Here is a 21,226-nt window from a genome sequence, read left to right as displayed (position 1 = left end):
TCACACCTTCATCTTGGTGCGATTTGCGTGAAGAATCCTTCAGGGAGAATGGGTGGCCCTCAAACCTGGTGTATATAAGAACCATTGCAAGCTGAGAGGGAGCGGTGAGCAGAAGCCAAGTAGAGCTGTTTGTACTGATACTCATGGCTGCAGGCACAGGAGTCATCTGATTTCTCACTGCAAACAGAAGGGGTGCACAGAGCTGTGTGGCTGGTGGGGAGGCTCCCCCGCCCCCCCCCCCCCCAGATACTAAGGGGCCCCTGTACAGTGGCCAAGAACTGAGTGGCAAAGCCCCCTGTCAGACAAGTGGAAGGAAAATGCTGCGGACACTTTAGCTTCAAAAAGGAACACATTAAATGCCTTCTTCACGCTGATGCTACACAGAGGGTGATGCACAGTTAAAAATAAACTAACCTTCTGTTCTCCTGGCCTGACTCAGAGTTCTGGTCCCTGGCACTCAGTTACTTGGGTTGCTTCCTAAAGAAGAAACTGACTTTGAGTGCTAAGCAGGGGTGACCAGCCCTTGCCAGAGGGCTTGTGATGTCTGCTGTGTACTGGGTCTCAATGTCCCAGGGCTCCCGGGGACTGCCTGGGCCTCTCCCTGGCTCCCCAGAGGTCTCAGTGGGTACAGCAGGGGTCCTCATCTCCATCAGACCTGGGCTGGGTCAGGAGCCAGAAGGGATCAGCTGGAGACTTGGTTTGACCTCGCAAGGGTGAACTTTGACCCTCACCCCAATCTCAGAATGCTACCCCCATCCACAAACATTTCATGCTGGCCCATGGGGGCGGGGCATGCCAGGATGAGATAACCTGTTTTTCTCCACTTCCCATTCCTCCCCTCCCAAATCTTCATCAAGGCACACAAGTGACACTCAGAACTCCACTCTCTGTGGACATGTTCACTGCAGGAGGCCAAAGTACTTCCAAGTGGCACCTATATTCCTCTGCCTAATGGGATGGAAGGGTAGCACCCAGAGGTGTCTGCAGTCCCAGGGGACTAGAGCTTGGTTAGCTAAGTTCTAGTTGGCAGAGTGGAAGGTGTTCAGCGACACGAGCACCTATCTTGTATCTAGCATCTTCATTTCCCTTGATTTTTTTTCTGCGGGGTCATCTTTTCCGATTTCTTAATGGAGTGACTTTCTCAGGCTACAGCTGGGTACAAGTTCACAGGTACCATAAACACAATGCGTGGCTTGGGAAAATCATTTCTTTTAATGACAGAGAAAGCACACCAAACTATAACAGAAGCCCATCAGGAGTTGCCGCTGTACATAATCAATGCCCAAAGGCCCTGAGCTAGCATCAGACATTCACAGGGAAGTCAGTCGCGGCTAAGGAAACATCCACGCAGCATCTCTGAGGACAGGAGGAGGTGAGAGACAGCGAAGACTCGGGACATGCTGAGTATCTGTAACTTGGATTCCTCTGTAGACAGTTTGTTTTTTCCCCCTTCCTCATTGGATGGTAGGGCCTGGGGAGGTTTGCAAATGACCAAGTGGAAGAGAAGCCTTGTATCAGCATCAGAGAAGAGCCAACACTGTAGACGGACGTGGCCTGCGTACGCCATGGGTGATACCCAAGAAACAGGACTTGACCTTGGTCCTCTGAACAACGGCTCAGGGGGCTAGTACAACATTTGAACAGCAGCTCCTTTAGACTCTGGGGTCTGTGCACAAGTTCCCAAAGGCATGCTAGGAAATACGTTTATCAACAAAACTTTGCCATCTCAAAGGGTAAGAGTCATTCTCCTAGTTTTTAACCGCATGTTATCTAGGTTTCAAATGAAAGGACAAGAAAGAAAAGGAAGCAACTCAGAGATTGTTTGGAATATGGTGGCACTTCACTAATCTCTTCTGCTTATAATATATGGCAGAGCAAACGGAACCCTGTTGATATAAACTTTCATTATAGATAACCCTATACTGTACACTCTCGGAATACAGAGAGAATCCATCCTATCATACATATTTCATCTTTAAAAATAATCTAACATAGTCATATTCTCTGGCTAGTAACAAACTATTAACATCTTCTGAGAATACAGAGAGAACTCTGGGATTAATAGTAAATTCTCCAACGTGCCCCGCCCCCCATCCCATATGCAGCATCATCTATGAACACATTTCTGCAACAGCATCTCAGGGACATTCATAACTATGGAAGGAAATGGATATGTTAGTTTCACCAAATGGATTTTTAGCAAGAAGTGATGGGACATTTTTACTTGGCAAAAATGAAGCACAAACATAACAGTTTACAGGTTCGGGCCATGCAAATGCATGTGTGATTTTTTTAATGTGGGGGGATTTTATTCTCACCCCGAAACCACAATCAGCATGCAGGTTTTTTTTTTTTTTCAACTATTGAGTTAGAGATAATTATTGGCAGTGCACCTCTTTTGTGTAACCATGATCACTAAGGCAAGGTTATTATTTCACCTTGTGTAGAATATCAGTAATATCTTGTCAGATGCATGTTTATACAGTACAGACCTGCTACTTACTGTTTTTTTTCTTCAAAAAAAGAAATCTCAAAACACAGATCCCTAAACACAATTCAGTTGAAAATGAACTGTTAAGCTTTTAGAAATATATTTTAAACTACAAGGCTGCCCTGTTTTGGGGTTTTTTTATATGAACATTTTAAAAAGTTCCCACCCCTAAAAATTTGTCTTCATTATTGGTACCAGTCTCACCAATTTGCTATCATGTTGACTCTTATGGAACTGCAGCTACTAAGGTCTTTAATGTGTAATAAATATAATGCTATTCAGGGTCAGTATGGTGACGTTCTCCAACTGTCAGCCTGGAACCTGAATGACCTTTAGTCCTCAGTCCACCCACTGGACAGAGGCCCTTGGCAAGGGATGTTCAACTGCCGCAGGGGGGCTTTCAGATGAGGCCAGCGTGGCTGCCCCCTGGCCTTCTACCTCTGGATGCAGGTGCACTCTCATCTGTAGACCAGTGACGTGTCCTTTGTTTCTCAACAGGAGCTCATGGGAGCTGCATTTGCTTTGTCAAGAGCAGCTGAGGCAGTAGAGGCAGCTCCTTGGCTCAGCCCAAAACAGACGCCAGGTGAGATTTGTGGGTTCGTGTGAAGCCAACGCAGCAGCAGAACTGGCTAGTCCCCGGGGAACGTTCCCTGGACCGGACGTCTCATACAACAGAGCCTTTGGAAGATGACAAGTGGATTGACTGAATCCTGACGGCCAACGTCCTCTGTAAGTCCTGCAGCACATCCTGGCCCGTGCCCTCGCCGTTTTTGTCATACAGGAGCTGCTTGAAGGCTTCATTTTCGATAAGGACCATCATGTTTTTGAGAAAGTAGCCTTCGCAATATGCTGAGAGCTCTGTGACTCCAAGAAACTGTGGAGAGTGGAGAGGAAGCACGAGATGGTTATGTTTCTGAAAGCACCTGTTTTCATCTATATTCTGGTGAATGCCTATTAAGGTAGCTTGACTGCGACAGTGGTCCTGATTCTGCGTCCTTTGCTGTATTCACCCCCAGCGGAAGTGACCTTGTAGCTCCCTCCCATCGGAGGGCTGAGTTCATTTCTCCATGCCTTGGCCTTGTGAGTTGCTCTGGCTAAGAGGATGTAGCTGCGTGAGAGGTGCCAGTTTGGAGCTGGCTTGAAGTGGCTGTGTGTGCTTCTGCAAGCCCTCTTCCTGCCTGCAGACACAGTTCTAATCTCTTTACCTGATGCATGCATGCTAAGTTGCTTCAGTTGTGTCTGATTCTTTGTGACCCTATGGGCCGTAGCCCTCCAGGCTCCCTGTCCATGGGATTCTCCAGGCAAGAATACTGGAGTGGGTTGCCATGCCCTCCTCCAGGGGATCTTTCTGACCCAGGGATCGAACTCGCATCTCCTACATCTCCTGCATTGGCAGGCAGGTTCTTTACCACTAGCGCCACCTGGGAAGCCCCCATAGAAGCTGCTAAATATCTCACCATGCAGAGGACAGACCCCTCGGCAGACAATTATGTAGCTCACATTACCAACAGTGCTAATGCTGAGAAACTGATGGAAAGACATAGTTCCTGACTGACTAAACCAATACAGCAGGGCTGACATCAACCTGCCTCACGTTACAGCCCCAAGCAGAAGACGTGGCAGACAGTAGACACTGAATGGATTTGCTGAACGTGTGAATGAGCAGTTCACTCTCAGAGTTACAATCCCAGCAGCAAACATGTATTGACAGCATCATGCTAGACACTTTGTGTGCATCATCTCATTTAATCTTCAAATTTCCTCGAGGCAGGTCCTATTACCACCTCTGATTTATAGGTGAGGAAACTGAGACAAGAGAGTAGCTGACAAAAATTCACACATGTCAAAGGCAGAACCAGGAGGCGAACCCTGTAACTCAAGTCCTGAAGGCTGTGTGTTTAACCATTAGGATGCACTGCCTCTAGCCTGATACCATTACATCTCGGAGACATGCTTGCTGGAGGAATTCATGTTTGAGATGAAGAAACAAATGTGGGTGTGAGGGCTGGCTGTCTGTCTTCAGGCCTTTTCTTTGGTTTTCAAAGCTTGCAAGTCTCTCTCTTACAATGTACTGCATGCTCAGAAGTTAGTTAAGTGCTCCCTGAGATGACACCCTGGTGCTTTATTTAGATGCGGAATTATCTAAATTATCTGAATGTGGAATTCATTGTTCTGAACTCCCTAATATTCTGTCCATTAAGCCACAGATGCATTTCCAGCTGCTCGCTGTGGATGGTGGAATGATAATGAGGCAGTGCCCACAGGGCAATGGAGGAATGAGTGGGAGACTTGGATTCAAATCAGGGCTCCCCCATTCTTCTGAATTTGTGACCAAGGCTGCTTTATGTGGCCTTTGGCTTTAGGTTCCTCGTTTTCAAACTGGAAATTATGTCCTCGCATCATGGACCTGTTGGGGGTACTGAGTGGAACATAACTGATGGTGGGACTCTCTCATTTGTGGCACTTAGGGAAGGCAGGATAGGAAGGGAGCTGAGGGAGGGGGCTCTGGAATTTATTCCAGACTGTGCCATTCCAGCCATCTGCTGCTGGGCGAGTTATTGAACCTCTGTGTCTCAGTATTCCTATCTCTAAAATGGGGGCAAATAATAATACCCACCTAATAAGCTGTTGCTGGCCTTAGGTGAGGTAATACATGGCACATTCGGAACAGTGGCTGTTTGGAGTCAGCATCAGCACTCGCTCAATATTAGCTGTCATGCTAAATGTACACTATTTGTAATTATTACTCTCATCTCACTCATTTATATCCAGGGACCCACATGGACAAAGTAGGTGGCTAGGTTAGGATAAGGGGAATTGGCTGTATCTATGGAACCTAGTTCAGCTAACTGGCCCATAGTAGGACCAAGCCTGTAGCCTTGAACTCACTGACCCCATGTGATAATTCAGTGAGCCAATGACCTGTCTTCATAAAAATCATATGCAAATTTGGGCGGGTCAAATAACTACTTTGGGCCTCAGCTTCCCAAGCCACAAAATGAGGGGGCTTGGACTAGTGAGTACCATGCTCTGAGTATTTAAGACGTGGACATACCAGCTTATTCTAAAAGGCTTAGGGAACTTATTGAGGTTTATCAAGTGAGTAGGTTTGTTGTTACCCAAATGTTACACAGATGCATAGTATCCTGGAGCTCGAAGAGTTCTTAGGAATGTTTTAATTCTTTCAAGATGAATCCAGTTTTTTGAATTACAGAGAAAAGGCCTCATTGTACATGTGGGGAAACTGAGGTTCAGAGTTGCCTATCTCTGATTCCGGGGACACAGAGAACCCCCTTCTCTTACTACTCCTAGCCACTTGCTTTGTATAGGAGCATTTCTTATTGTAAGCTAATGTAATTAGAGAATAATAAGTACTTAAATTTATACATGGTGATATTTACTGAATGATGACTATACATCATATGCTCGCCTACTTTTACATATCTAATTACAGACAGAACTGAGACTGGAACTCTCACCATCTAGACCAACAGTTGAGAAACTACAGGCCTGGGCGTCAAATGTGGCCCACTACCTGGTTTTATAAATAAAATTTTATTAGGACACAGCCACACACATTCATTTGTATATTGTCTCTGGCTGCTTTTGCACCTTAAATGCAGAGCTGAGGAGGATCAAAGTGACCACATGGCCTCTGTGAATATATTTACCTGGATTGTCACAGAAAAATTTTGCTGACTCCTGTCCTAGACAAAAATTTTTTCAAGTGCAGAGAGCATGTCTTACCAGATATGTATTACCCATCTGAATACACACATTCAAATATGTATACAATTTCTGGTAAATAGTGGGCACACAATAAATACTAGGGAACAAATCCCTTGGTTTCCAAACCCATGTTCTTCTCATCACAGTGCCCCATTGAGTTTACTGCCTTAGCTTAGATTCAATTGGATGAACAGGCTTGTTCTTTTTCTCAAGCTGAAAGACACCCTGAAAGAGCCATCAGAGGCTCCAGAGCCTCTTCTTCATGACTGAACAGTTTGGGACAGCTTTGCTAGGGAAACAAAGATGATGAAGCCATGCATTTACGGGCTGGACTTCTCTTCTGGATAAAACTCCACAGATGTGGCCAGTGGTTACGTGCAGAACAGAAGTAACGCTGCCAAGAACGTGCTGATATTCGAAACATGATTGTTAGTACCTAAATGCCTGCATTTCTGAGGGTCCCAAACCACGTGTTCGTTTCTTTCTTTTCTGGCTCTTTTACTAAACCAGCCTCCGTCTGCAGCACAACCTGCCAGTAACAGAATCCACAGAGCAGGTGACTGTTAATGCTGCAGGGTCCACACAGGGGAAGCAGCACATAGAAGGGACAGAGGGTGGGGGCTGGCACTGCCCTGGCCTCCATGAATGTATCATGAAGGGCAGGTGTTGACCTTGGAAATGTCCCAGGATGAGGCTGAGAGGGTAGGCAGAGGCTGGCGTCTGCAAAAGGCCAAGCTCTGGCTGCAGAGGTACGTACATGACAGAGGCAGTTCTTTGCCACAGGTGCTGTAAGCCTGTAGCACAAACACATTCCCAGTCCAGGCTCACATTGTGTTCGCTGCGTTATTAAATAGCAAGGGAGCTATAGAAGCTGCCTGCCAAGGAGGCTGAAGTGATTAAAATGGGGCTGTGGTGTGCAAGCCTTGCTGCATTCCCAAGGAGACAGGCCACGGCAAAGCCACTGTGGATGAGGGGTTCACAGGACAATTTGGGTGTCCATGGCCAGGGGACGGGGCAGAGGAAGGTGAAACTAATCAGGCCCTCTTCCTGGGTAGAGAGTTTTCTCTGGATGCTTTTTCTGCAAAGTAACCAGTTTAAGGTAAAAAATAAATTTTGTTGTGTCCCAAGAAACCAGGTTTTGTTAAAAGCCTCATTTAACCAAAACACCCACTGTGAGTGGGGAGCAAGTAGCCTCCCTGTATCTTTTGATTTACTAATGACCAATCAGAAAATCTTCTGAGTATCAAGAATTATCACAAATATTTCAAACATGTATTAGGCCAGATTGTAAACACAAGGAAGAACCCGTGCTCTGAAGTGAGGTTTACCCTTCTAGGCATATACACCCAAAGAACTGAAAGCAGAGACTGTAATGGATATTTGCACACCCCTGTTCACAGCAGCATTATTCACAGTAGCCAAGAGGTGGAAGCAACCCAAGTGTACACGGATGAATGCATGATATATCGTACATACGTACAAAGGAATATATTCAACCTGAACCTTAAAGACATTGTGCTAAATGAGAGAAGCCAGCCACAAAAATAAGCCAAACAAATACTGTATGATTCCACTTATTTGAGGTACCTAGAGCAGTAGAACTCATAGAGACAGAGGGTGGGATGATGGTTGCCAGGGGCCATGGAGGAGCGGGGAGTGGGGAGCTTGCATTTAATGGGTATAGAGTTTCAGTTTAGGAAGATGAAAAGCCCTGGAGATGGATAGTGATGATGGTTGTACAACAATGTGAATGTATTAAGGCCACTGAGGTAGACACTTAGAAATGGTAAGTTTCATGGTAAACGGTAAGTTTCACATTGTATATATTTTACCACGGTGGAAAAAAAATCTCAGGCCCAGTCGTGTGACCTTAAGCAAGTTACTTCACCTCTCCGAGCCTCTGCTTCCGTATTATAACAGGGACTAATGAAAGGATAGTGGTGAGGATTAAAAACGGTAATGCAACAAGGCTTTAAGCACAGGGGCCTGCACATGAAAAGGGCTTAGAGAATGCTGTCTTAAGACAGAAAATAATATCTCAACCATGACTTCTTTTTTTTTTTTTAAACAAGCAGAATAATTGTTATTCACATCAGTGGTTCCTCTACAGACTGTGGATGTGGGAGGCATATGTGCTGAGCTCCAGTTCTATCAAAGAGGAATGCTTTGTTTTAAATGAACTCCTAATCTTAATTCATCTCATTGTTTCTTTCTAGAAGATGTTAATCCCCCTGTCCTGAGCACATGAACCAAAATGAAGTGGTACCTGGCCACATGGTTTTAACCTCCACTTGTGAAATGAATTGGATGAACCTGATGGTTCACTGATTTTACTCCAAAAACTGGCATGAGGACTGGTCTTAGGGCTGAAATCACAACTGTTGCTTTAGGAGCCTGTTAAAAATATAGATTCCTGGACTCCCCAGCAGAGGTCTGGGGTGAAAGGCCAAACAGAGATTCCAAATGTCTCCCCCGGTGTTGGGTCCACCAGACTAGGAGGACTCTTTGGACTTCTTTAGCACTCACACCTGTTCTCAACCTTGGCACATCTGAGAGTCACCCAAGAAGTTATGAAAAAAATATCTTTTCCCCAGGTTCCACCCCCAGAGACTGATGAATTGGTCTGTGAGAGGTCCCAGGCATGGGGATTTTAAGTGAGTGCCCAGGTGATTCTTCCATGCAGCCAGTGTTGGGAACCTCAGTTCCAGAATAATGGTTCTCCTCCATGAACAACCCCAGAATCACCTGGAGGGCTTGCAAAGCTGCACACGACCAGGCCTCACCCCCCTGGTCTGACTCAGTGGGTCTGAGTGGGGCCTCTAATGTGCATTTCTGACAAGCTCCCGGACGATGCTGTTGCTGCCGGATGGGAGACCACTTGGAGAAGCACTGTTTCAGAATCTTGCTGCTTAAGTGTGTGGCCTGTGGCCTAGACCAGGTGCAGAGGCTTCACCTGAGAGCTTGTTAGAAATGCAAAACCAGGGCCCAGCCTGGGCCTGCTGAAGCAGAGCCTGCAATGTGATTCATGTACACGTTGGAGTTTGAGGATGACTATGCTTTAAAAACTTCTGGCTTTCTGCTTCCATTGTATTCTGGAGGGTCAGAAGAAGGGAAAGACATCTCTCCTAGAGCAGGAAGCAGACCTGAGGAAGAACGAGGTCAGCTCGGCCTGAATGCACAGACCCAGCATCCACCCTCTGCTCAGACTCAGAGCATCTGCAGAGAAAGCTTCTCCCACAAAAGTTCATGGGGCATGCTTGGACAGCGAGAATGGGATTGATTACCTTGGCATGGTTGTAAATATCCACACAGTTGTCGGTATTGATGCTTTTTGCACAGATAATCTCACAGTGTCGCTGCAAAGCCTCCAGCTGGAAAAATTTAGCAGCAGACAGGAGCTAAAAAGCATAAAAAGAGCCTGTCAGAGGTTAGGAGATGGAAGGAAAGCAAAGACTGTGGTGAGAAAACCCTTCATCTCCTGCAGTGGAACCCAAGGTGCAGGCACTGAGAATAAAGCATCGCTACGTGACTTTAAGGCACAAAGGTTACACAGCTGGCCTAGGACCCGGCAACAGAGCTCGACCGTGGGGCAGATGGCAGAGGGGAGGCGTGCGGTCAAAGTGAATCAGATTTGCATTGATTGCAGCAGGAAGTCAATCAAAGATGCTTAAAGTTGTTACGTCCAGAAATAAGGGTCAACGTTTTTATTTGTGTGTGTGCTCAGCCGCATCAGACTCTTTGGGACCCCATGGACTGTAGCCCACCAGGCTCCTCTGTCCACGAAATTTTCTAGGCAAGAATCCTGGAGCCAGTTCCCATTTCCTCTTCTAGAGGATCCTCCTGACCCAGGGATTCAATCTGTGTTTCTTGTACCTCCTGCATCGGCAGGCAGATTCTGCACCCCTGAGCCACCTGGGAAGCCTGAATGCTCTTAGTTAGCAGGATGGATATCGAGGTGACTCACTTCCTCCGTTCATTCAGGTCTCAACACAGATATCACCTCAGGTCTCCTCGCTCCATCACTGCCTGTCTCCCTTAACCTGTCTTAGTCTTCTTCACAGCCCTTCTCACACCAGACATGATGTCATGCCCATCACCTTCCCCACAGACCGGGAGGGCAGGGATCTCTGCCCCTCTGCATCACAGTTGTATCCCAGCCCTGAGCATGGTGCCTGGCCTCGGAAGATGCTAAACAGAGGAAGGGGAAGAAAAGGACTGAAGCAAGAGTTCAAAGGGATTGCCTTTGGGGAAAAGGCTGAGGGATGGAAGGGAGATGGCTGGATGACGGGCTTTTTAAGTATTATAAATCTCGTATTATTTACACGAGTGAAATGTATGTTCATTATTTTAACTTGAAAATAGCTTTTTAAAAGGTTTATAAAAGAGTCTGAGTCCTCAGAGTGCAGTCTAAGTTCTGAGGCTGTGATTTGTCAGAGTGGTCCAGAGAGACAGAGAGGAACTTCAGGGGGCGGGGGAGTGACCACGGAAGGTTTCTCAGAATAAGGACAAAGGGATAAAGGACTCCACAGTGAACACACAGGCCCTGCGACACGCACCAGGCACTGCGGTAAGCATCTTACAAACAGAAACTCTTAAGATCTTCAAAACCCAGTGGGGTAGATATTGTCATCCCCGTTCTGTAAGTATGAAAGCTGAGGATGACAGAGGTTAAATTACTCGTCCAAGATCACAGAAGGGGCAGAGCCTGGATTTGAAGCCAGTCTGGCCCAGAGTCCATGTGTGAACCACCGTGAGGGGTCACTTCTTGAACTACTCCTCATGTTTTAACATCTCTCATCAGGCTCCCCAGACTTCCGGTACCTGAATGGGGTTCCGGATCTTTCTCCCAGGGCTAGCAGAGTGATTTTTGCTTCCAGTTTAAAGCTACTCTGGTGGCTCAGCTGGTAAAGAATCCGCCTGCAATGCAGGAGACCTGGGTTCAATCCCTGGGTTGGGAAGATCCCTCGGAGAAGGGAATGGCTACCCACTCCAGTATTCTGGCCTGGACAATTCCATGGACTGTATAGTTCATGGGGTCACAAAGAGTTGGACATGACTGAGCGACTTTCACTCACTTAAAGCTACCACCTTTGACACAAGAGTCCCACTCCTAGGAAGGAGCAGGGGAAATCTTGGCTTTGGACAGATGGGGGCAGAAACAGGGCCCGATGGGCAAGGAGGAGGAGAACACAGAGTTACAAGAGGTGGACAGGAGATGGGGAGAGCCAGGGAGCTGCTGGGTGAAGCTGGGAGAGCTTGTAATTGCCTCTTAGCTTCTGCCTCAATGGACACGCTGAGATTTGAGGAAAGCTTTCAGATGAAATGCTTTTCCTACAAATGACGAGGGAGAAATCGTCAAGGATAGTTTCTGATGATGCTATTTGAGCCCCAGCTGTGCCTGGAACTAGAGGTAGCCTCAGACTCTTCGGTAAATTTCCTGTCCTCCACCCCCAGGGCCAGATAAAATTAGGCTTCACTCAGCTGCTATTGAAAGAGATCGGACTAGCGCACCCAGCACACCAGCCTTCAGGGAGGGGCTCTAGGGAGAAGTCCTTGAGAGATCTAAGGGAGGCAGGCAGGTCCTCCAAGCCTGCATGCAAGTGAAAACCAGACACAGGCTGCCCCCAGACACCACCCATGTAAGCCACCCACTCAGGACCACGGCAGGCTCCTCACCTCCATTATCTCGTTGTTTTTAATGAGAAGCGACTCTGGGCCACCGTAGTAGAGATACTGCATAACCAGCTGGAAGACAGAACACAGTGAGCAAAGAGCCCCTGGCACACAGACACGGTCATCTTACAGCCACCCAGTCGAAGCCTCAGAGTGGCTTGGAGTCCCTGCGTGACATCCCTTCACAGGGGTGGCCATTCCCCCTGGGTTGCTGCCTTTCAGGAAGAAGTTCCATTCACAGGTTTTATAGGCTGGATATGTTTTTACACCATGCTGTAATCTGTTGCCCTGTGGTTCACCCTCAGGGCCAAATTAAACAGTTCTAAGCTCTGCTCCCCAGGACGGTTTTCCCCCACCTATGGGTGACAATCATGGGTTGTCTTTTCACCTCCAGCCCCGTTGAGCTGCCCAGAACTGCAGCACACGTGGCATGACTTAAAGACCCTGAACCAGCCGCAGTTCTCCTGGGAACATGACCCAGTTTGACCGGAAACCTCTGGTTTCAGCTTCAGAGGGTGACTCTGGGCTACCGCAAGACCACCTTCTCTTTATTATAGCTTGATAAGAACCAAGATGAAGTCATTAAGGGTCCAGGGTCTCAGTGTTTTATTGATGGTGCGAACTGTCCAAGCGAGGCTTCATACACGTGACTGGATGGTGTGTAAAGTCCCAGAGCTTTGGAAGATGGTGTCTCTTAGGTAGAAGGAAGCCCGAGGCTGGGATGGTACTGGCTGTCACCACCTCCCGTGAAGCTGAGTGTTAAAAGCTTTAGGTGGGATGTATCCTCCCCAGTTGGCCATAGTCTCTACCATTCTCTAATGTTTTCTGCCTGCCTAGGTGACACATTGACTTTAGCTGCCTGACCCTAAGCAGCTGTGTTGGAAAACCCTGTAGACTGTAGTCCCTCCTCTGGACGTCTGTACAGCGAGGTGACTGGACTGGGTTGCCCTCTGTGGTCCTTTCCGGCTCTGACGGTCAGTGACCAATTCAGGACAGTGGTTAAGAGCAAGGTCCTGGAGTTGAACTGCTTCAGTTTCTGACTCGGCTCTGCCACTTAAAAGCTGTGAGACCTGAATTAAGTTAGGCTCTCTGTGCCTCAGTTTCATCATCTGTAAAGTGGGGATAATATTACCCACCTCATGGGGTTGTGATGAAAATTAAATGAGTTAATACACGTAACAGGCCCAACAGGGACCTGGCAGAGGCATGGCAAGAACTCAGTAAGTGCTGGCTTTCTAATTTTCTCTGAGGGTGAAAAATCTTTTTCTAGTATGAATGACCTTCCATTTTCTTTCTCAGGTCATTCAACATCGTTTGTGACTGATCTCAATCTACTTTTTGCAAGTGGGTTTAAAGTAATCGCTTTTAATGTAACTCAACGACAAAAAACAAACAACCCAACCAAAAACTGGGCAGACGACCTAAATAAACATTTCTTCAAAGAAAACATACACGTGGTCAATAGGCATATGAAAAGATGCTCAGCATGGCCAATTATTAGATAAATGCAAATCAAAGCTTTAACAAAGTTGTACCTCACACAGGCCACAATGGCCATTATTAAAAAATCTGCAAATAATAAATGCTGGAAAGGGTGTGGAGAAAAGGGAATGCTACCACTGTGCTGGCAGAAATGTAAATGGGTGCAGCCACCGAGGAAAAGAGTATGGAGGCTCCTTAGAAAAAATCTAAAAATAGTCTTGTTATGTGATCCAGCAATCCCAAATCCTGGGCATGTATCCAGACGAAACTGTAATTTGAAATGATACACGTGCCCCAGCGCTCACAGCAGCACTATTTACAATGGCTAAGACATGGAAACAACCTAAATGTCCACTGACAGATGAATGGATAAAGAAGATGTGTGTGTATCTATATCTATCTATGAATACATATATATATATTATATACACAATGGAATATTAGTCATAAAGAAAGACTGAAATGAAGCCATTTCAGCAAAAGGGATGGGCCTAGAGATCATCATTCTAAGTGAAGTAAATCAGAAAGAAAAAGACTATATCATACCCCCGATATGTTCAATCTAAAAATGCTTTGATTTGAAGTACAGAGTTCGGACTTTTCTGGTGGTACAGTGGTTAAAAACCCGCCTGCCAATGCAGGGGACACGGGTTTGATCCCTGGTCCAGGAAGGTTCCACACGTCCTGGAGCAACTGAGCCTGTGAGCCACAACTGTGAGCCCATGGGATGCAACTCCTAACGTCCATATGCCCGGAGCCCGTGCCGTGGAGCAAGAGGAGCTGGCGGGACGAGAAGCCGGCGCACCGCAACTGGACAGCAGACCCTGCTCGCCGAACCAGGCGGAGCCTGTGCACACCAGTGAAGACCCAGTGCAACAAAAACCAGCGCTCCCAGGTCAGTGGCTGTCAGTGTGTTCATAATGTACCGCCATCACCACAATCTGATTTTATTTTGCTTTATTTTGGCCGCATCACTTGGCATGCAGAACCTTAGTTCCCATACCAGGGATCCAATCTGTGCCCCCTGCAGCGGTGGTGTGGTCTTAACCACTGGACTGCCAGGGAAGTGCCACCACAATCTAATTTTAGAACATTTTCATCCCCTCCCCCGGAGAAACCTCGCACCTGTTAGCAGTCTCCCCCATTTCCTCCTTGGGTCAGTCATGACATCTACTATGATTGCCTGTTCTGGATATTTCATATACGTGAAATTGTACAACATGTGCTCTTTTGCATCTGGTTTTGTTCACTTGGTGTGGTATTTTCCAGGTCCCATGTATCGCACTCCTTCACTTCTGTTTCACTGCTCAACAACATCCCTTTGTATGGATGCACTACAGTTTGTGTATCCATCCATCAGTTGATGGACATGTGGGTTGTTTCCATTTTTCACTGTTGCTGAAATGAATGCTGTTGCTTTGGATCGATTCACTTTTTCAGATCTCACCTGCCACTCCTCCCTCCTCTCCTAATCTCAACGGTTGTTCAGTCACTGATTTGTGTCCGACTCTTTGCAAGCCCATGGACTGAAGCACACCAGCCTTCCCTGACCTTCACTATCTTCTGCAGTTTGCTCAAACTCATGTCCATTGATGCCATCCTACTGTCTCACCCTCTGTTGCCCGCTTCTCCTCCTGCTCTCTATCTTTCCTAGCATCAGGGTCTTTTCCAATGAGTCGGCTCTTTGCATCAGGTGGCCAAAGTATTGGAGCTCCAGCTTGAGTAGCAGTCCTTCCAGTGAGTATTCAGGGTTGATTTCCTTTAGGATTGACTGGTTTGGTCTCCCACTCCCAAACACTTGCCTTTATCAGAACCTACTACCGTCTCTTTCACTCTGCTTTTGCCCATGCTGTTCCCTCTGCTTGGATGCCCTTCCCTTTTCTCCACCTGTTGATCTCCGACCCCTCTTTCAGGATCCAGCTCAGTAGTCACCTCTGCAAAGCTTTCACAGATCTGCTCAGATCTTAGTTGCCTCCCACCCTGTGCTGGGCGGCACACTGCCTGTGACTGCAGTGTTATTTCCTGCTGGGGTCTGAGGGCACAGAGTGGGTTTCACCCACCTCTGCATCCCCAGTGCCTGCCAGCGGCAAGGACACTTTAGCCAGAAACACAATTCCTCCTCTTCCTCTTTTGTGTCTGAGTCTCTCACTGGCCAACTGCCTGTGGCAGAGTGGGGCTTTAGTGCTGACGATTGAGGCTTTGTGAAATGATAACGTAACACTGTTTACTCTTCCCCTGGACCCAGACAGGTCATAAGCATCTAATCTTTGGCAAATGTTGAGACACTGGCTTTATTAAAATCCATTTATTCCCCAAGGACCTCTCTTCTATAAAGGCCAAATCAATAATAGTGATGGTAAAAGCCATAATAATAACTGTCCTGAAAACAGGGTCTCTCCAGTTACAAAGCACTTCTCCAGCATGCTATCTCATTTCCTCAAGGTTGTGTTGTTGACTGGAAATGTTGCTTTCAGGAGCAGGCATGGAGCCCCATTAACCACGGGGCTAATGGAATTAAATTGGGCTGTGCTGAGCCACCTTCAGACTCAGCCAGCACGAGCCTTTTCTGCAAGGGAGTGAAACGGACCCTGATTAGGCCAAAGGGTCTGTTTATGGGGTTGTTTTTCTTGGCAGCTGTCAACCTGCTTGAAGCAGGATGTAAATGGCGTCCACAGCCTGGTGGAGGCCCTGCTCCCAGGTGCAGCCTCAGTTGCAAGGGGCTCTTGCCCGCGTGTGATGTTAAACAGTCATACAGGGAGGAAACTCAAAGCCATCTCATTTACTAAAATTCTTCTGTTCAGCATGGAAGGGAAGTGAGCTGGCCCCTGGGAGTCTCCTTCTGGGTCAGATTCAGCCTGACTTGGCCTATTTTGAGCCACAAATGAGGCTTTCCTTCTTTTATGGGGAAGGGGCAGGAACGTGGAGAATTCCCCAGGGTCTGCTCAATCTTCTCTGCCCATTACTCAAGGCTAACGTGGCTGGGAAGCTTTCTCCAGCCAAAAGTAAATACAGGCGTTCGATTCCTCTGGGGCCATGCCTTCCTGTGTAGGTCTCTCATTCAACCAGCCCACAGCAGACATTTATTGAGTGCCTACCACAAGTCAGGTTCTGATGACAAGCACCCCTCCAATTAGCCCTAGGCTTGATGGCATAAGTGCCCCTCCACGAGCGCTGGGAGAGCTGGGGAGGGGGGTGCACGGTTTCCAGCATTGGGCTCATGCTCCAAACACTAATGGACCTTTCCTTGGGGCTGGGTGATTTTTAGGGAGGACCCAAGGCCCCATAGCAGGGAGACAGTTAAGAGATCAGGTCTGGAAGTCAGCCAGGTCTGAAGCTCAGCTTGGCCACTTCCTCTACCTGTCTGTCCATGGGGAGAAGAGCCACCTGGAGAGGGAGCTGGGAGGCCTGAACTGAATTAGATTACATGGGTCATGGTTCTCAGAGTGGGTCCCTGGACCAGCAGCATCAGCATTACCTATGTTCTCATAAGAAACATGAATTCTCGGGCCCCATCCCAGGCCTATAGAATCAGGAACTCTGGTGGTGGGGCTCAGGAATATGCATTTTAGCAAGTTTCGTGGCTTAAGAGCAACCCTCTTCACCCCCACTGCTTCCCCTGGAGATTCCGATGCTTCCTAAAATTTGAGAAACACTGTAACTTAGAGCACTGGTTCTCCACCTTGGCTGCACATGACTCTGGATGATGGCAGAAGGTGGAGACTTAAAAATGCTGATGCCTGAGCTGCAGCCAGATCCTAAATGACAGCCTGGACCTTGGGAATCATCAAAGCTCCTCAAATGATTCCACTGCACAGCTGAGCCTGAGCACTGCTGGTTTTGAGCCCTGAACATAGCTGCTGCACAAGAAACAGCTTCTATTATTATTGTTTCTCTTTGCTTTCAAACTGCGGTACTGGAGAAGGAGAGTCCCTTGGACTGCAAGGAAATCAAACCAGTCAATCCTAAAGGAATTCAACCCTTAATCTTTATCAGAAGGATTGATTCTGAAGCTGAAGCTCCAATACTTTGGCCACTTGATGCGAAGAGCCAAATCACTGGAAAAGACCCTGATGCTGGGAAAGATTGAGGGCAGGAGGCAAAGGAGGCAATAGAGAATGAGATGGTTGGATGGCACCACTGACTCAATGGACATGAGCTTGAGCAAACTCCGGGAGATAGCGAAGGACAGGGAAGCCTGGTGTGCTGCAGTCCATGGGGTCACAGAGTGGGACACGACTTAGTGACTGAACAACAACAACAAAGACCAGACTGGGTTCAAATAATGGCTCTGTCATTGACTAGCACCAAGTTCTCTGGACCTCAGTTTCCCTACCTCTAAAAGTGGCAAGATTTATCCAGATAACTACATGCAAGCAAAGGCCAGTGCCTCATTCATAGTTGGAGTTCAAAATGGGGAAAATGAGGTTCAGAGAAGAGAATGTCTTAACCCATGCTTATTCTATAAGGATTCTTTATTTTGAAGTTTCAACATAACCAAAGGAATGCATCTCTAATGGTGGAAATATAGGCACCTGAACGGGCTTTAGGGCTTACTGTGAGGGCATGGTGGCTTCCTGGTAGCACTCTGAATCACAGGATCTGGGGGGCCAAGGTTAGTAAATGGAGGGAAGAACCATCATCTGGCCACTGGCACTTGGCTTCTACTACGTGGTTCCAATGTATCTTTTCAGTGTCCAGTCTACCTTAAGACACAGCCGAATGGACTATAATCACCTTCCCTCTAACACACACCAGGACTTCCCACTTCTGCGCCTTTGTGCTCTTTCTCCCTCTGGGATACCCTTTCCCTCCTATTCACTAGATAAGGAAACTGAGGCTCAGAAAGGCTGGATAGTTTTTTCAAGGTCACATGAAGGATAATGATTTTAAACAGGGGGATGTTGCTGTTTAAACCTTGTGGTGTAGCATTTAGATCCTGAAATGCAGCTCTGTCCTTCACAGACCAGACCAGGACCTCTGCCTTGAGACCCTGGCCTGCCCTAACACCTGCTTATCTCTGCATGGTCTCCTCAACCCTCCCAGAATGTGAGTCTCCCGAGGGTCAGGCTGTGTCTTCCCCACTTCTTCCCAGGACTTTCCTTCTGGAACTGAACTGGAGGAATCAGGTCCTGTTCAGAATTCTATAAACTCCATCCCCAGGTCACCCACATTGGCCGACTAGCCCTGGCTATAGGAGGACAGCAGGGAGGGGCCACAGTCTCCCCTGCAGGTTCCTCGATGATGTAAGCAGCCCACCAGTCTTCACACCCCTGATGAGATGCAGAACCCCAGAAATAGGGCTGTGAGGCTAGCGAGGGGTGTGAATTTCTATTAGCTGTGAGATGTCACTGAGGGGCTGGATTTATGAATCAGGCACGAAATCCAGGAGCATATGGCTTCACAGGTGTATTCTACGGAACACACAGAGAAGAATCTACACTGGTCCTTCTCAAACTCTTCCAAGAGACTGAGGAGGAAGGACCACTCCAAAAGATCTTCTATGAAGCCAGCATCACCCTGATACCAAAACCAGACAAAGACACCACCATACACACAAAACAACCCCCAGTGAATCAGGCATGAAGGATGGGGGAAAAGGAAGAATGTTGCTGTGCTCCCCTCAAAGGTGCCCGATAAACCAAACAGTATCGCCATCAATCGAACAGAGATATGGCCCTGTCATCTGGCCTCTGACAAGCCTTCCTTCCTATTTACATTAGGTTCAGGCCTATTAACCTGAACCTATTAATATTAACCATTAACCTATTAATATTAACTATTAATTAGCTTATTAATATTAACATGACACTGGATTCCCTAAAGTCCACTGGTTTCTGATCACACTGGGCTCAATCATCTTTGGGGACTTCATACCTCCTGTTCCCTACCTGCAGTGTTCTAACTGGCCCCATCCCCCTTTTAAATTTATGTATTTGGCTGTGCTGGGTCTTAGTTGCAGCATGTGGGATCTTCAATCTTCATTTCAGCACACGGGATCTTTAGTTGTGGCATGTGAGATTTTTTTAGTCATGGCATGTAAACACTTAGCTGCATTATGTGGGATCTAGTTCCCTAACCAGGGATTGAACCCAGGCCCTCTGCATCGGAAACTCAGAGTCTTAGCCACTAGACCACCAATGAAGTCTCTCTAACTCCCTTTCTTAAGCCCCAAGCCTCCCCACAGTTCACCAGGTTCTCTTCAGCCTGCAATATTCCCGCTGGCACCCCATCAAGGGGCCTTCCCCAATCTCCCTGGTCTGAGTTGTCACAGCACATTGGTTCTCTCACGCTCACTCCAACTTTATATTGTAATTGACTAATTACTCAGAGTTATCCATTCTGGATTGTGAGGCCCCAGGAGGAGAGTGTCCTCTATCCTTGTGTCTCCAGCACAGTGCTGGGCACAAAGCCTGTGCTCAGCTAACGCTGTGGGCTTGCATGGATGGTAAGGGGGAGGGACAGTGTGAAGACAAGGGCCAGAAGTGCAGGAGCTGATGACAGGGCAGCGGCTGATCCACAGGCGGAGGCTCGGAGGGACCCACTGGTGCCCCGCCCCCACAGGCAGACTTCCGGGTCACAGCAGGGGCTCACCTGGAAGATGGGGTACTTCACGTATCCGATCTCTATGCAGGTGCTGTCGTTGGTTGGTTTGCTGGAGAGGAGAGCTTTGAACCTGAGCAAGAACATGAAAAGGGAGATAAGAAGACTCACAAAGACATCCACAACTTGCAAGGCTCGGCTCTCTGATGATAGAAACGTGTAATATATCCCCACAACTCTGAAATACGATGACATATCTATAGATTGTCTAATAAAATGTCCCCTGATATGATACCATGATCCAATTTGAAGTTAAAATGCTAAAGTTAAAAACAGTGTCTAGACTGTTAAATTACTTCTCAAGCAGGTGATTATAAAGAACAAAAGCCTTTTAAAATGCTGTCCAGGGAATTCCAGCTGGTGGTCCAGTGGTTAGGACTCAGAACTTCCACTGCAGGGCCCTAGGTTTGATCCCCAGTTGGGTAACCTGGATCCCTTAAGCTGCGCCATGAGGCCAGAAGAATAAATAAAGTAAGAAACAAAAAAACCCTTCCACCTTGCAGGCCCATCACAAAGGCTGCCTCCTTCCTGGAGTCCTTCCTGACTCAAATTTCAAGCTCCTCAGGTGCCCATGGAGCTCTCCAACTCACTCCTTCCTCCTCCCACACAATCTTTGTTCTAAGAGGGGAAGGACTGCTGCTGACTCTCGCCTCGGCTGCATCCTCAGAGCCTGAGCCAGGCTGGCCCTGATGCACGGTAGGTATTTAATGTCATAGGCATCAACATCTGCTGATTACCTGTCTCCCTAAATGAATTACCTTCTGTTGAGAGTTTTAGATGCATTTTCCTGCCACTGGCTAAACTAGGTTCCTCATGGGTAGAGACCCAGTCAGTGGAACACAGTGATACTCTATTTATTTACTTATTTGGCTGCATCGGGTCTTAGTTGCAGCATGTAGGATTTTCACTGCATCATGCGGGATCTTTCAATATGGCACATAAACTCTCTCGTAGTGGCGCTTACGCTCAGTGGTTGCAGTGTGGGCTCGTTGCCCCATAGCATGTGGGATCTTAGTGCCCCAACTAGGGACTGAACCCTCGTCCCCTGCAGTGCAGGGGATTCTAGCAACTGAATCACCAGGCAAGTCTCCCATACTCAATACATTTAGAAATAAGCTAAGACATGTCTATTTTTATAAATTAAACTTTAAATCTGAAATAATTTTAGATTTATAGAAGAGTTGCAAACATAGTACAGAAAGTTCCAGCATGCCCTTCACCCAGTTTGCCCCGATGTTATCATCCAACATA

At 47.3% G+C, this 21,226-nt stretch overlaps 1 protein-coding gene across 2 annotated transcripts in view; it reads right to left on the bottom strand.

Annotated features, from left to right (window-relative positions):
- The window catches only part of BTBD11 (BTB domain containing 11), a 322,152-nt gene continuing 302,119 nt past the window's right edge, over positions 1,194–21,226 (bottom strand). For both annotated transcript variants that reach the window (XM_018048218.1, XM_018048217.1), the window contains 4 exons: positions 19,967–20,048; positions 11,897–11,965; positions 9,505–9,618; positions 1,194–3,365 (listed from right to left, as the gene is read on the bottom strand). In XM_018048218.1, coding sequence (XP_017903707.1) covers positions 3,156–3,365; positions 9,505–9,618; positions 11,897–11,965; positions 19,967–20,048 — 475 coding nt within the window. In that variant the 3' untranslated portion in view covers positions 1,194–3,155. The remainder of the gene's footprint in view (positions 3,366–9,504; positions 9,619–11,896; positions 11,966–19,966; positions 20,049–21,226) is intronic.

Source organism: Capra hircus, chromosome 5, assembly GCF_001704415.2.
Source record: "Capra hircus breed San Clemente chromosome 5, ASM170441v1, whole genome shotgun sequence".
Lineage (NCBI taxonomy): Eukaryota > Metazoa > Chordata > Mammalia > Artiodactyla > Bovidae > Capra > Capra hircus.
This window is presented reverse-complemented; position numbering and strand designations above follow the sequence as displayed.